This window comes from Lycium ferocissimum, chromosome 1 (genome assembly GCF_029784015.1).
Source record: "Lycium ferocissimum isolate CSIRO_LF1 chromosome 1, AGI_CSIRO_Lferr_CH_V1, whole genome shotgun sequence".
NCBI classification, from domain to species: Eukaryota; Viridiplantae; Streptophyta; class Magnoliopsida; order Solanales; family Solanaceae; genus Lycium; species Lycium ferocissimum.
The window spans coordinates 73,570,670-73,586,721 of record NC_081342.1 but is presented as its reverse complement, the minus strand read 5'-3'; the positions used below and the strand labels follow the sequence as shown (position 1 = coordinate 73,586,721).

Genomic DNA, 16,052 nt, shown 5'->3' with positions numbered 1-16,052 from the left:
GTTCAACGTGGGGTTTTTGCGTTTTTTTGGGGAAAACAAATAATTTGGTCATCGAAACGCCAACTCACTTTTCCCGCTCAGTGCGAACGAAATATAGGGGTTGCTATGTTTTGTCTCTGAATCTTCACCGGATCGTAACCCGCTCTTGGAGTTAATATATCCCGTCCCTAAGGCTACCGTGGTTTATCAGACAATGTCAGTTGTTTACCCTGTCAGAATCCATCCAACGTCGGCGCATTTCAAGCACATTGAGACGGATATCCATTTTGTTTCGTGAGAAGGTGGCGCGCGGTCACGCGCGTGCCCTTCATGTTCCGTCCCGAATGTCACCGCCTTGCCGATATTTTCACTAAAGGATTTTGTGTGTCTTATTTGGAGGATTTTCGATACGATGGGCTCGGCTTCGTACACCTCCCGTTTAAATTTGCGGGGGGTGTGATAGATAATGTAAATAGGTAGTAAAAGAATATTTGGTAAATCTTCTAATTTAGGTTAGTATATTTTGTATCCTAATAGGACATTGTAACCATGGTATATTTACCAATTCAATTACAAGTAACTATTTGATTACAATATTTTCTAACTTTAGAGATTAGCAACATGATGGTTCTTAATTAAGCCTTTTATCTTCCTCAAGGTGTCCTGGAGAAGAGTGTCTCTTTTAGTACGGAATTAATTAATTATTTCTTAGTCCACTCAATCTATCATATAGGATTCTTGTCGATTTTGGCTGTGTTTTGTTTAACTATTGGCTGTGTTTCGTTCAACTATTTAATTCTCATTAACTCTTCAGTCTTCACCAATCCCTAATTTTGCATGACGAATATACCAGGAAATTAGAATACCAATTCTGAAATTAATAACGTGTAACATGACTCATTTCTAATTAAGTTACGTGGGGCCAACTTCCATTTTCTAACTCAGGAATATGTTGTTTTAATTAACAAGTGAACAATTGAGGATGTGATGCACAACCTTAGCCCCAACTCTTAATAGGACCATGATGATAATTTTGAATATCTGCAACTCTGTTAGGTAATAGATAAAGAATAAATCGTATTGATAATGCTGTCTTAACCAGTTTTTCCATTGATTGATTCTATAACTCTGAAGTTTCTTATGTTTTAATTCGGAATGAAATATTGCTAGTGTTCTAAAATAGTCCTTTATTAATCCGCAAGTGAGGGAATATAAGAAATAAGATTAAACAAAATAAAGTATTTTTTTCTATTCCAATTTATATGACACGTATTTTTCTTTTTAATATGTCTCAAGAAAATCTATATTTTTTATTATTAGATGAGATGATCAGACAATTTAATTATCATTTTACGCGTTATCAGTTGCCAACTCACTTTCTTTGCTTGCCCACTATGTGTATATATTAAAGTTAAAGTATATTTGAAAATCTAGTGAGTGACACCGACGGATCCAAATGAAAAGAAAAAGTCTGGTCGATTGAACTATACAACTAAGTGAAATATTGAAGGTAAAAGTAAAAGTGGCCTTTGTCCAAGATCATTTTTTGGGTCTTGGCTAGATTAATTCTAGCACGTTCATTAACCTAATAATTAATTCTACTAATTAAGCAAAGTATGAGAATCAGTCGCTATCAGCTATCCAGTTAGTAGTGTATCATGTAAGGGAACACAGAAAAATTCGGATTTAGCTGATTCATGTGGGCTGCTCCTTTTTTTTTTCGTATCATAGTGTGTCAAAATCATTCAATGAACTTGGTTATTTTCTAGTTACGCTGGGAATTGTTCTGCTATAATTATTTCTAATAACGTTCATTAAACATTAATTGTGGGGTTAGATGGGTCGCTCCCTATACATAAAGTGAATTCGGAATTTTAAATCAGGACCAGTATTATTACATACAAAACTCTTTGCAAAAATGAATTTGAACTTAACATAAATATATTCTAAAAATATTTCCCTAAATGATTGGGCCACTTACCCTCTATGTACATTTGCCCATACCTAGCTATTTTAGTACCAAAGAATGAGTAAATGAAAGAGATCGTGGAACTAATTTGGACATGTACTATTCGGTATTGTTCAATTTCTTATATTTTTTGCTCATCCATATTCTTATTGTTAACATATCGTCTCGTATTTGCTTCAGCGTGAACTAGACGCTAGCTAGGTGTGTCCAAATTCTTTTTTAAAAAAAGTTTAATTTACCCCTCAATTTTCTTACTTTGATTTAAAATAACCCTCCACTAGAAGAAAAGATATATTTGGCAATAGATTGATTATTGTTGCAAAAAGTACTTTTGGCAACAAAATTTTTTTTTTTGTTGCATAGACTTTTCCCCAACTACCATTATTGCAACAACTTTTTTATTGTTATTAAAAGTACTTTTGTAACAATAATCAATACACTGGTAACAAAATTAAATTCTTTGGCAACAAAAAAGTTCATTTGCCAATAGTAAAATTAAATTGTTGCCAAATATTAAATTTTTTATTGCCATTTCTATACTTTCTTTTAGTGCTCAAGTTGGAGCTCGGTGAGGGGTCAAAGGAAAAATATGAGACTTTTCCCGATATCGGCGGTACTATATTACAAATTAACGACGCATCAAGTTGCCCAATTTCAAACAGTACAAAGGGCAAATTTGACCCTTGTTTCCTATAAAAATGTCTTTTTTTTCAATAAACTACTCACCCAGGTTTTCATCCCCTGTAGTGTTGGGGGCCGGGGTTTGACATAAACCCCTGCCTTGTTAATTGAAAACCCGCAGAATTGCAATACAAGGAGGAGGGCATAAACCTTATCTCTTCTATATCCTAGTATCAGGAAACTATACTAAGACAAGAAACATGTACGTTATAGCCTACAACTATCAGAAATAGCTTATGAATTATTCTCAGCTACAACATAACATGATAGAGCACCAAAAAATTGTTCCCAACTAAGTCAAGTTCCAGCTTGACCAGCGGGAACTTATCCATCTAGGGTGGTTCAAAATACCGCCTTGCATATATGCTTTGCTGGCCTGATCCTGAATGATGAAAGGCTCATTTTATCCGTGCGTAAAGGTCCTAGAGCTTCAGCTGGCAGATCTCTATGCAACCATGTTGGCCTCTCGGTAGCCAACATGATTGATCCCAAAGCAGGGATTTACCCCTATAATGTCAATTTTTAAGACTGTAGGATAACTTTGTGTTGCGCAGATGTGTTTGACTTCCCATTTAGGATTCCCATATTTTCCTAACAAATAATCAACTTTCTTTGTTTCTTTAAAGCATTTATCTTCTTGAGTAGGGGTGGGCGTTCGGTTTTTCGGTTCGGTTTTATCAAACTTCGGTTTGGCTATTTCGGGTTCCGTTTTTTTAAGGTGGACACCGAACACCGAACCAAACTAGTTCGGTTCGGTTCTTTCGGTTTCGGTTTTTTAAAGTTCGGTTCGGTTTCGGTTTTTTCAATTCGGTTTTTTTGATATAATATTAGAAGTGATTCCATTGACACTAATTCATATTCTCAAAAGCAATAAAATATAAAACTGATAAATTGAAATCAAAATCAAACAAATAGGATACACAAGAACAGAAAACTATAATCATGATATAAGATCAATAGGTGTTATATACATACCGTAAGAATGATTAAGAAAACACATAAAGGACATACATTAATCCTAAAGACACATCCTAGTCACCTTTCTTTGTTAAGGATATTTGATTTTCTCAATTGAAGTGGAAAATTAGGGATACAAATGCAAAAGAGGACTTATTACAATTGGGTTTTTTTTTGCTTTAAACTTAATGGGCCTGGATTATTTTAAATTTTTTTTTGGGTAATGTATTAAATTTCGGTGCTCGGGTTTTTTCGGTTCGGTTTTTATCAAACTTCGGTTCGGCTATTTCGTTTCGATTTTTTTACGGTGGACACCAAACACCGAATCAAACTAGTTCGGTTCGGTTCAGTTTGTTGAAGCTTCGGTTCGGTTCGATTCGGTTTTTCGGTTTTAGGTATTTATGCCCAACCCTATTCTTGAGTAGCCGTTTGATGCTCTGCATGCTGGCTGCTAATTGATAATAATATTTATAAACATTTTGGTTGTGTTTGAAATATATGACATCAAAATTTTCATCATGCTCCCATCATCAAAACATGAGAAATGGAGTTGGTTATATTTTGAAATTATGGGTGAATTAGTTTGCTGGTGGATTATTTAATTTCTCGATGTCATTTCATTGTGAATGTTTTCTTAATTAGTTGCCTTTTACAGTAATATAGCAATGGAGACACTTTGATTCAAGATGGACGTATGTTAGTCTTTTCTTCCAAAAATCTCGAAGATATTTTGAATATAATTTAGATCTCACTAACTTTGGACTTTAGAGACTATGATTATCACATAGAACCTAATTAACTAAATTTCAACCCTACTATTGATGGGTTACCTCTAGATTTCGACATCACTTGATAATTTTGCTAAGGGCTGCGCATGCGTAAATCGACAAATTTCTCTCCGTTTAAGGTTATCCATCCAACTGTCACGATCCAACTCGTGGGTCGAGCGGGCACCCACGCTAACTGCCGGCCCCCCGGTGGGCGAACCCTTCCCTTATTCAACTTTCAAATTAAGCATAACAAAAGAAACATAAATTTCTAAGTAGTCGCCATGTCATATTACTATATATAATGAGGGGCAATCCAATGATTTTTGTAGTCCTTAGTCGCATCTCAACTATTTAGTTGAGCAGCTTGTTAATCAAAACAAGGGCTCTTCCAAATTTGTCCTCGCACTTGCTTTTTATTGCATGATATACCAAAGTATGTTCCAAATAAATCAAAACACTTTCAAACTTTTTTGGTAATTATATGGCCCCTTAGTTCAACTTTTTGCAAGTGAAGTATGTACCATGACTTTTTTTGTGTCATTTATTTAGCCCTATTTTATTCTTTTATTAATTAGGTTGCCACTTTCAATTTGGTAAATATAAAAAAGTTTAAGACTCTTTAAAATGCTTAAAAAATTGTGAATGGTGATGATGTCATCTAAAAGAAACAACTATCCACAAAGACAAAAATTGTATGATATTAATAACTTTGAAAAACTCATTTGGTATTAAGAGAGAAGTCTTTAAATGATATTTTTACTTTATAAATTCTAAGATTATAATTAAATTTCTCTTGATCTAATCTTTTATTTTGAAAATATAAATTTAGGTATGATATTTTAACATAATTTTGTATGATAGGAAAAGAAATCAAAATCGATCCTTTAGAAAAATAAAAGCGAGAACAAATAAAAATTTTAGGTACGTTGTTGTATTACAACATGATTTAATTATTTAAATTTAGTTGATCCTAACTTTATCGGGACTGATAGTGGAGTTATAATATTACTATTGACGAAAAGTTTACCAATTGATATTCCACTTAGACTTCAAGAAAAAAAGGGGGGAAATGTTATTTTCTCACATGCATTTTTTGAAAGAAGAAAAGAAAGTTTAAATTAAAAAAAATAGTTATTTCACATTTTAGATATATATATGATGTAATTTGTATTAGGATATACTAACATCAGTATAAAGTATCAATTTCTTAAATTTTAAATTTTGTCTTATTTATAAGTAAGTTCACTAATTCCTCAACAAAAGAAAAAATGTATAATGTATAGTTTGATACTTTTTTCTTGAACCGGATAGTTCATAAAACGTGGTTGTTACTAATCGTGCATATGTAAACCACAAGTCCTTCTAGCAACTTTTTTTTAAAAAAATTGCACTGAAGTATATTACAGTATCAAACTTTTTAAGAATTATTATATTTTCGGTGATATTTTGCTGGGGTTCGAATCCAGAATCTCGGTTGTTGACACCCAATTTTGTCCTTCCTTCATTTAATTTTATATACTCGGGCTTCTAAATTTATCGACGAGCTAAATACTTTATTTTCGCTATTTTTATTTTTCAAACATTACTAGCAGTACTTTATCACAATCTTTAAATGATCCGTCATCGTTCATTTTAGGATTTGTACTCGTTAAATTAATTTTTACTTTGTTAAATCATTTACTAATTACTATTCAATTTCACATAGTATATATTGTACTAGTCGTTAAATTAGAAACCCAAAAGGAATTAAGTTGAAGGAGAGAAGGCCTCAAAATTTCAGCCAAATAAATGGCCCAAGCAGACCAGCCCATTTTCTACACTAAACGACTAGCCCATACCCATTACTTAACCCGATCCGGCCCATTCTTCTTTTCATTTTCATCAGCCTCTTTAGGGACAAAATAAAAAAAACCTAATCCATTTTTCTTTCCCTTCAGCCGCCTCTTCTTTCTCTCTCCATTTCACTGTACACAAAACAGGTCAGTGCATTCTCTTTATTTCGAATCTAAGTTTTCAATGAGTTCGCGTTTTATTATATGTTGAGGTTGTTGGATTTTCTTCAGATTTTTACGTGTTAAGTACCATGAATTTTGAATGTTTGTTTGTTGATGACGTTTAGATGAAATAGGGATTTGTATCTAGTAGCTTGATTTGTACAATCGACGCTATTCGGTTTATGATACCAATCCAGTGTCTTTGACCACAATACGATTAGGCTGAAGTTGATAGAAAAGAAATCGATAAAAATATATTTTGATTATGTGATCAAACAGTACCTTGTTTGTTAGTATAAGTGGTATCGGAACGGGCTCATATTGTCGAATGGTTGAGATGAGTTGCTGTTACCGCCAGAAATGTGTAGCTTATATGCTTGGGTAACTCGAGTCCTGTCCCTGTTCAAACATAAATGACCATATGCCTAACTTAAAAAGGGAAGATCCGTTGGATTCTCTCTGTCAAAATATATCTGTCCAGAACTGTGTATGCCCACCGAATTGAATAAGAATGTTGTTTTACTATCTTAATTGGAGTCATAAGTTTGTGTTTGTGGAATGTACATTTGTGTCAAAGATCTACTGTTCTGTTTATGCTGGATAGAGGAAGAGGTCGCTTTGAATCATTGTGTCTTTTCTCTCGTTTTCATCATCTGCCTCAATATGTTTAACATCACTAATATCCTTAACATGTTAAAATTATAAAATGAGCTTGTTAGATTAAAGTAGTGAAAAGAATCAAGACCTAGTTAGCCTGCGGGATTACTGACTAGTTCCAAATTAGAAAGTATTCAACTTGCTGTTTTGATTTCTTCAAATCCAGTCTTAAGCCTATTTTCCTTCCTTTTTTTTAATCAACTACATGTTATAAATTGATCATATTAAATATGGGTTAGCATTAATCAACTTATCTGTACGATATCCTGTGCCATTCTCCTCTCTTCTTTGCCCTCGTATGCGTGATGAAATGTTACCTCTATTTTTTTAAGAAAAATTATGTCTTCGGAACATTTCATTTGATTGAGATGCTGATGAAAATGATGTCAAAGAGTATACGTGGGTTTGTTCTTCTTTTAAGAGATGCCAACCTTTAAGAGCAGTTGAAGTAAAAATCAGAAATGCGTATGTTTTAAAACTTGATGAATTGTATAAGGCTCCCCCTCCTCCTAAAATCTACTGCACTACGTTAAATCCAATGATATATCACAGTTAGACAGTAAAATATTTGTGTGTCTGGTTTACTTTATTATCATGGAAATATCATAGTTGTGATTTCCCTAAAGGTATGGCACCTCCGAAATACATTGTTTGATTTAAGTAGAACATTTCGCGCTTGCTAAAATAGTATCACTGCTGCATATCTTCTTTTAGAATGAGGTGTTTAATGACATTCTCTTGAGTTCTGTAACTTTCTAATGAAATGAGATATTATATATATACACCTTACTGTTTTAATGAATGGCAACTTGATGCTTGTAACATGTTAAGGATCAGTTCTCTTCTTCTAATCCGATCTTCTTTTAATGTTTGCATGATTATCGGAGCCGAAGAGTTTCACTTGAGACTCAACGACGCCGCTGCCGCACGGGGCCAATATGACATCATTTCCTCCTTTACATCCGTTGAATAATGAAGCCTGCGGGCGGTTTGCTATCTCCAGAGAATTGAATGGAAAAACGCTTATCATCTTGTTCTTTTTTCTTCTCTTCGCTGTTTGATAATTTATGTGTTTGCGTGCTGAAACCAGATCGTTATGGTATTAACAATTAGACCGTGTTTAATCATCTAGCGTCATTTAACTCTCGATATTAACAGGATATTTGTCGTATAAGAGTATAACACCTAGTTAGTTTAAAAGAGGAAGTCCGTAATATATTACTTCAGCATGTATAAAAGTAACGTTTTGCAAAACTCTATTCTGTATCATTTTTATGGGACGATTAACAATTCCACAGTCAGATACATTTTTCTTTCTACATGCAATTAAGTTAGTTAATTATTAAAGTTGGCATTCAATCCTAAGCCCCTCTTTCTACCCAAACTCTCCCTAAGTTTTCAAACCAAAGTTTTATTTTCAAAATCATATCAGCCTTTTGTTAAAACATCATGTTAACCAATTTACATTCTATACTATATTTATGAACAGATCTTCAATATATTTTCTTCCATAAATTATTCACATTTTGCTTTTAGCCTAATTAAATTTGAGTCCGATCGGATTAACCATCATTAATGAAATTTAGAGGATGCCTAATACCTTCCCTCTAGATTAGTAGAACCCTTACCTAGATCATTTTGGTTTCGTAGACTTTAAAAACAAATCAACTTTAGATAATTACTTTAATGAATTTTAGGTGTCCTAATTCACCGTAAATAATTAGGTGGCGACTCCTTAACTTTAATTAACCCCGGAATTACCGGGATGTTGTAAACTATTTTGACTCCGGTTAAAATAGGGTATAACATCGGTGATAGTTTCGGTCACTTAAAGTACCGAACAACAAAAATTAAAGACCAACAATTTGAGTGACAAAAATTAAAGACCATCCCCGACTACGGACTTTTGTGCGAATGACCCAATTTAAATGTGGGCCTAAAAAGGATGTTCGTGTAAATCAGCTATTTGCTCTCTTATGGGCACCAATCAGACCTCATTTTTTGTTATGGGCTTTGCAGGTGGCCCGGCCTCTCTACTTATCTTTTCTAGGGCCTCTGTGTTATGGTTTGATCGTGCGGCTAAACTCAGCAGTATAATCAACAAAATGGCCAATCTATTATTCGTAGAACTATAAATTTTGACAATACTAGAGGAATAATTTGTAGAGCTGATAATGTGTGTGTGTATATATACACGATAATGTGTGTGTATATATACACAAATAATTTCTACCCGTCAACATTTGCTATATAGATACGTGTCTCCCCGAGCTATCATTGAAATTCACGCAAATAATTTCGCAGCTTTCTAGTCCTCATTCAGCAATAATAATGAAAAAGAAAAATGAACAATTATTATTATGCGGTCTTTCAAAGGGAAAGACTTTTAAATGGTAAACATGTCATGAAGTTTACTTCTTCCCCGTACTTGTCTCCAATTAATATCACTTCGAACAAATATATAGAGCCTCCCAAAATTAAGGTGTGTAGTTACAAAAAAAAAATTACAAAGAGGATAATTTATTACCAGAGGTATTTATGTATTATCAGGTCTTATTTGTTGTGTTTACTTCACTACATTAGCTGTGAGGTATCTATTCTCTGTAGGGGGCTTATGCTTTTGATATAATATTCTATTACTCTCTGTCCCAATTTATGTGATACAATTTCAATTTTAATATATATTTTTATATTTAGAAATAATTTCCTTTTACTCTTAATGAAATTATTTACAACCATAGAAATATATGACTTGTTTTAGACCACAAGTTTCGAAAGTCTTTATTTATTTCTTAAATTTCATGCCTAGTCAAATAAATTGTTCGAAGTCCTGCAATTTTATAGTTAAAAATGAAAAAGGGCAAAAAAAGAGAGAGAAAGATAAATAGATTTCCTAATCAATAAGGCATGCCACGGGGCGTATATCCTGCAATTTTATATATATAACACGAGTCCCTGAATTACACGGATAATCATATGTATACTATAGATAGATAATCATATGTATACTATAGATAGCAAGCCAGCATGCAGTAATATATGCTTAGTACTAATTCTCAGCAACACTTAATATTGTCACTATAGTGGATTTTAGGGCTTCTTCATTTGATAACTCATCAGGAACCCTAATCACGATATCTTGAAGCATCAAGTCTTTAACACTGGAAACACTTGCATGATAAATCTGAAACTCCAGCTCTCTCATCACGTTCATCAATCTGGCACACGGATAATTAATATCCAAAGACTGAACCCTAATCATGGCTTCCGATCCTATAATTTTCACCTCAATTTCCATCCCATTTTGTGCCCCGTTAATGCTGCTCGAAAATAATGACTTATCTTTATTAGCTCGATCAGTTACAACAGAAGACTCACTATAAGAATCGTGTCGCTCAATAGTTATAGGTTTTTTCTGGGGCTCGATTAATTTGGATTCTAGATCTTCGATTTTAGATTTGAGCTCATTGATATAAGTAACTGCATCTGCTAGCAATGAAGCTTTGTCCATTTTGGACACATATGGAACAACGCTTCGTAGAGCATAGAATCGATGGTTCAATTTTTCCCTTCTTTTTCTCTCAGCCTCCACGTGAATTTCCATTGTTGTTTCTCTACTTGTTATTATTGTACTGCTTGAATCGCCCTTCTTTGCCCGCTTTCGTGACCGATTGACAACATTGTTGATAGGTGAGGACTCGTTCTCGAAATCGGAATTGCCAGATTCTGATATTAGGTTTCCTATAGCCATTTCTTGTTTTATAACATCTGCTTCTTGCCAAGTTGATCCACGTTTTCCAACCTTCTGATGATCTCTCGATGTTACTGCTGAGTCATAATGTAATTAAACAATTAAAATTAAGCACTATCTAACAGTTTGGACTTTTAGATGAAACTACGATTGCATAATTCAACATGGTATTGGAGCCGATAAGAGATCTTTTCTCTAACCTCACTGCCACCCAAAAAGAACAAAAACAAAAACAAAAAATTTAATTCTACATGTTTAACCATGAAAAAGAATCAGGTGAACACATGAAAAGACATGTTGAGGCAGTGAGCCGCAATATAATTAACTAGAAGTATATTTTCTTTAACAAATTAAGCTTTTAGAAGAAATTGTGTATTTTAGGAATCAGACTCACTGAAGAGGCATATGTTTAGACATTGTCAGATGAATAGTCACACGATTCAACATAAACCAAATTAAGGCTCCAAAATATATACTTGGTTCATGGGTAGATGAGTAGTCGTATTCATGTTATTATATGATCCAAATAGAGACCTAATGAGCCGAACAAGTTCTCAACTTTTATAACTGCACATATGTTATGTTTAATGTTACAAGCTTCAAAAAACTTAATTTCTTTCTTAAATTTCATTTCGATTCAAACTATATCACAAATTGAAAAGAAGGGAGTACAAGAAACAATCACACAATTCAACAGAAATAGAATCAAAGCTGGAAATACCTTGATTGATGGGTGGATTAGAAGTCGTATTCACGTTATTGTTTGATCCAAATAGAGACCTAATGAGCTGAACAAATTCCCAATTTTCTTGAATAACATCAGAAGAACCCAATTCAACAACACCACTAGGAGTAGCAATACACGCAATCGTACGAATTCCATGCAAATCAGCTTCTTTAGCTCTCTCGCAATTATAAAGCTGCAATTCATAATAACTAGCCAGCCACACGTTTGAGCTGGCCGAGGTATAAGCTCGTACGACGAGTTCATCCTCAGCCACGAAACACTGTGTCATAGATAACATATAAAACCACTCCGAATCCGTAACATTATCATTACTAGTATCATCTATTACATCGAAGCCAAATTTCTTCTGATGCTGATGATACTGGCGATGGCCTATTTTCGCGGAAGCTGTGTCTTTAGTTCCACGAAAATGGCCATCGCCCCAAGAGAAGATAAGACGGTCATTGACATCTTTGGATGCTTTCCAGAAGATGGAATAAACCCACCATTCTTGACGACTATGGATTATATATTCAAGGAGTTTTTGAAGTGTGTTTGGCTGTGAAGTAGTTGATGAAGTAGAAAATATATTTTCCATTTTCAGCAACTACTACTAATTTATTTTAGTAGTAATATTTGATGAAGAGAGATTATTGTTGAGCCTTAATCCTCGCAGAGAGTTTTGGCTTTAATATATTAGCAGAGGTCGAGGTTCCTTTCATACAATACGTTCGTGCATGTTCTATTTTGGCACCATTTTCACGTGGTTTCTGCACTTCCCTTTTCTTTTTCTTTTTTTCCCTTTCCTTTCCAAGTTTATATTCTATTTTTTCGCCTGATATTTTTTTACTTCGTCCTTAAAAAGTGATATCTTTTTATTATATTTAAAATAATTTAAATTTAAACTTTTTATTTTTTGCTTAATTAGATGATTTATAATCACACATAAATATTTGTGACATGTTATAGACCTCAAGTCTTTAAAAATAGATCATTGTTCCTTAAATTATCATTCAATCAAATGCCTCACATAAATTGGGGGGGGGCAGCAGATGGAGTGTATGGCAATATTTAATTGAGGATGAAGTTTAAAAGATAAAAGAATATTTTGACTAACACCAAAAGTATTCTTGAAACTTATAATTTTAATCATGCTAATAATATTCTATGATTATAAAAATATATCATCTAACAAGGTAAAAGTAAAACAAAAAATGTCAAATGTTAAAAAAAGGTTCATGTTTTCTCAATGATAAAGTCACATCAAATGGAAGATGGAAAAAAAGGTATTACTCCGTCCCAAAAAGATTGTCCTAGTTTGATTTGACACGGAGTTTAAAAAATAAAGGAAGACTTTTGAAATGTGTGATCTAAAACAAGCCTTAGATATTTGTGTGGCTATAAATCATCTCATAAAGTAAAATTGCTTCTAAATATAAAAAGGTGTCAATTTTTTTTGGATAAACTAATAAGGAAAGTGGGACAATCTTTTTGGACAGAGGGAGTATTGAACTCTTTTGGACATCGACCCCTATTCTGTAAATAAATATCCAGAAAGTGAATACACGAAGGAGGGAACATAAAACTGAATTTCCTCAAACAACAAAAAAGAGCTGGACATTCCCACCTCCTCAAGTAACAAAAGTTTTGAACTATTGAACCGTACAAACAAGGAACTATAGTCATCTAATGGATGCATTTTCGCTTGCTTAATCACGGCTAGTCATTACAAGTAACTATTTGATTACAATATTTTCTAACTTTAGAGATTAGCAACATGATGATACTTAAGTAAGCCTTTTATCTTCCTAAAGGCGTGCTGGAGAAGACTGTCTCTTTTAGTACGGAATTAATTAATTATTTCTTAGTCCACTCAATCTATCATATAGGATTCTTGTCCATTTTGGCTATGTTTCGTTCAACTATTGGCTGTGTTTCGTTCAACTATTTAATTCTGATTAACTCTTCAGTCTTCACCAATCCCTAATTTTGCATGACGAATATACCAGGAAATTAGGATATTATACCAGGAAATTAGGATACCAATCCTGAAATTAATAACGGTAATATTACTCATTTCTAATTAACATTACAAAAATATAGGTAATTTGCGGAGATTGAAAGTTGCAATTCGCGGAGGTTTTAGCCTCTTCTGACAACTAGCTGAATTTCAACTTTCAACCCTCAGCGAATTTCAACTTTCAACCTCCGCAAATTACCCATTTGTTTGTAGTGTAAGTTGCATGGGACAACTTCCATTTTCTAACTCAGGAATATGCTGTCTTAATTAACAAGTGAACAATTGAGGATGTGATGCACCACCTTAGCGGCTTAGCCCCAACTCTTAATAAGACCATCATGATAATTTTGAATATCTGCAACTCTGTTAGTTAATACGATAAAAGAATTTTCACGTGTTTGACTCATTAAAAAAAATCAAGTCCGCACGTGAGAGAATATGTTAAAGAAATATGATTAAATAAAGTACTTTTTTCTATTCCAATTTATATAACACACTTTTTCCTTTTTAATATGTTTCAAAAAGAATATCAATATTTTTTACTATTAAATGAGGTGGTCAGACAATTTAATTATCATTCTACTCGTTGTCATTTGCCTAACTCGCTTTCTTTGCTTGCCGACTGTGTGTATATAATTCGTTGAATTTTGCACATTCTCTGTCTCGTTCTCAACAATATTGAGTAATGAATGTTGGAATACTGTAACAAAGTATATCTTTTTCAAACCTTTACATTAGTAGAAGCCACTAGTAAGAAAAAGAAAAAAAAAAAAGGATTCTATTAGTGTCTCACTAATAGAACGTAAACCATCAGCATATATCGATAGAAGCTGTTATTTATTTCTACGTTCAGAAATTTGAGGGTTTAAAAAAGATCACTCTCTTGGGAATTCGATTGAAACTTAGTCACACATAGTATCTATAAGAAATCATATAAACTATTATGGTTAAGGAATTTAATAATGTTAGAATTCATATTAATTAACCACAATCACAAAATAAAAATTTATGTACGTTACGACACGTGTAACCACACTGTGGAAATGTAACATTCATGTGTGCAATTTAGTCTACTAATTGCCTTTAGAAATTTATTTTAAAAAAAGGATTTATTAAAGTTAAAGTATATCCAAAATCTAAAAAGTGACACCGACTCCATATAAAAGAAAAAGTCTTCGATTAAACTATATAACTAAATAAATATTGAAGGTAAAAGCACAAGTGGCTTTTATCCAAGATCAGTCTTGGCTAGATTAATTCTAGCCCGTTTATTAACCTAATAATTAATACTACTAATTAAGCAAAGTATAAGAATCAGTCGCTATCAGCCATCTAGATGGTCGTGTATCATGTAAGGGAACAAATAGAGAAAAATTCGAATTTAACTGTTAAAAGCATATGGTTCATGTGGGCTGCTCCTTTTTTTTTTTTTTTTTTTTTTTTTTTTTGTATCATAGTGCGTCAAAATTATTCAATGAATTTGGTTATTTTCTAGTTACACTGGGAATTGTTCTGCTATAATTATTTCTAATAACGTTCATTACACATTGGGGGGGTTAGATGGGTCGCTCCCTATGCATAAAGTGAATTTAATTTTAAATCGTGTACGTATTATTACATACAAAACTCTTTGCAAAGATGTATCTGAACTTAACATAAATATATTCTAAAAATATTTCCCTAAATGATTGGGCCACTTACCTTCTATGTACATTTGCCCATACCTATTTTAGTACCAAAGAATGAGTAAATGAAAGAGATCGTGGAACTAATTTGGACATGTACTATTCGGTATTGTTCAATTTCTTATATTTTTTGCTCATTCATATTCTTATTGTTAACAAATCGTCTCGTATTTGCTTCAACGTGAAATAGACGCTAGCTAGGTATGTCCAAATTCTTTAAAAAAAAAAGTTTAATTTACCCCTCAATTTTCTTACTATGATTTAAAATAACCCTCCACTATAAGAAAAAATATATTTGGCAATAGATTGATTATTGTTGCAAAAAGTACTTTTGGCAACAATTTTTTTTTTTTTTTTTTGCATAGACTTTTCTCAACGGCTGTTATTGCAACAACTTTTTTTGTTGTTGCCAAAAGTACTTTTTGCAACAATAATCAATACTATGGCAACAAAATTAAATTTTTTGGCAACAAAAAAGTTCATTTGCCAACAAAGAAAACCAAATTGTTGCTAAATATTAAATTTTTTATTGTCATTTCTATACTTTCTTGTAGTGCTCAAGTTGGAACTCGGTGAGGGGTCAAAGGAAAAATATGAGGACTTTTCCCGATATCGAGGGTACAACCTTAGCCCCAACTCTTAATAGGACCATCATGATAATTTTGAATATCTGCAACTTCGTTAGTTAATAGATAAAGAATAAATCGTATTGAAAATGTTGTCTTAATCAATTTTTCCATTGATTTATTCTATAACTCTGAAGTTTCTTATGTTTTAATTCGGAATGAAATATTCCTAGTGTTCTAAAATAGTCCTTTATTAATCCGAAATATGATTAAACAAAATGAAGTATTTTTCCTAT

At 32.9% G+C, this 16,052-nt stretch overlaps 1 protein-coding gene across 1 annotated transcript; it reads right to left on the bottom strand.

The window, feature by feature from the left end:
- Window positions 1-77: 77 nt before the first annotated feature.
- On the bottom strand, window positions 78-12,516 carry LOC132067658 (transcription factor MYC1-like). The gene is made up of 4 exons (XM_059460956.1): window positions 11,480-12,516; window positions 10,882-10,962; window positions 10,087-10,835; window positions 78-122 (listed from the first exon to the last, which is right to left on the bottom strand). Exons 1-4 carry the CDS (start codon window positions 12,081-12,083, stop codon window positions 78-80), a joined length of 1,479 nt encoding a protein of 492 aa, XP_059316939.1. The 5' UTR covers window positions 12,084-12,516.
- Window positions 12,517-16,052: the final 3,536 nt, after the last annotated feature.

Coding starts and splice junctions, on each gene's coding strand:
- LOC132067658 (XM_059460956.1), bottom strand. CDS start 12,083: ATGGAAAATATATTTTCTACTTCATCAACTACTTCACAGCCAAACACA. Junction 10,963..11,479: donor TAATCCACCCATCAATCAAG/GTATTTCCAGCT, acceptor TTTGGGTGGCAG/TGAGGTTAGAGAAAAGATCT. Junction 123..10,086: donor AAGCCCTAAAATCCACTATA/GTGACAATATTA, acceptor GATCCGGTGAAG/ATTCAGAGACAAAACATAGC.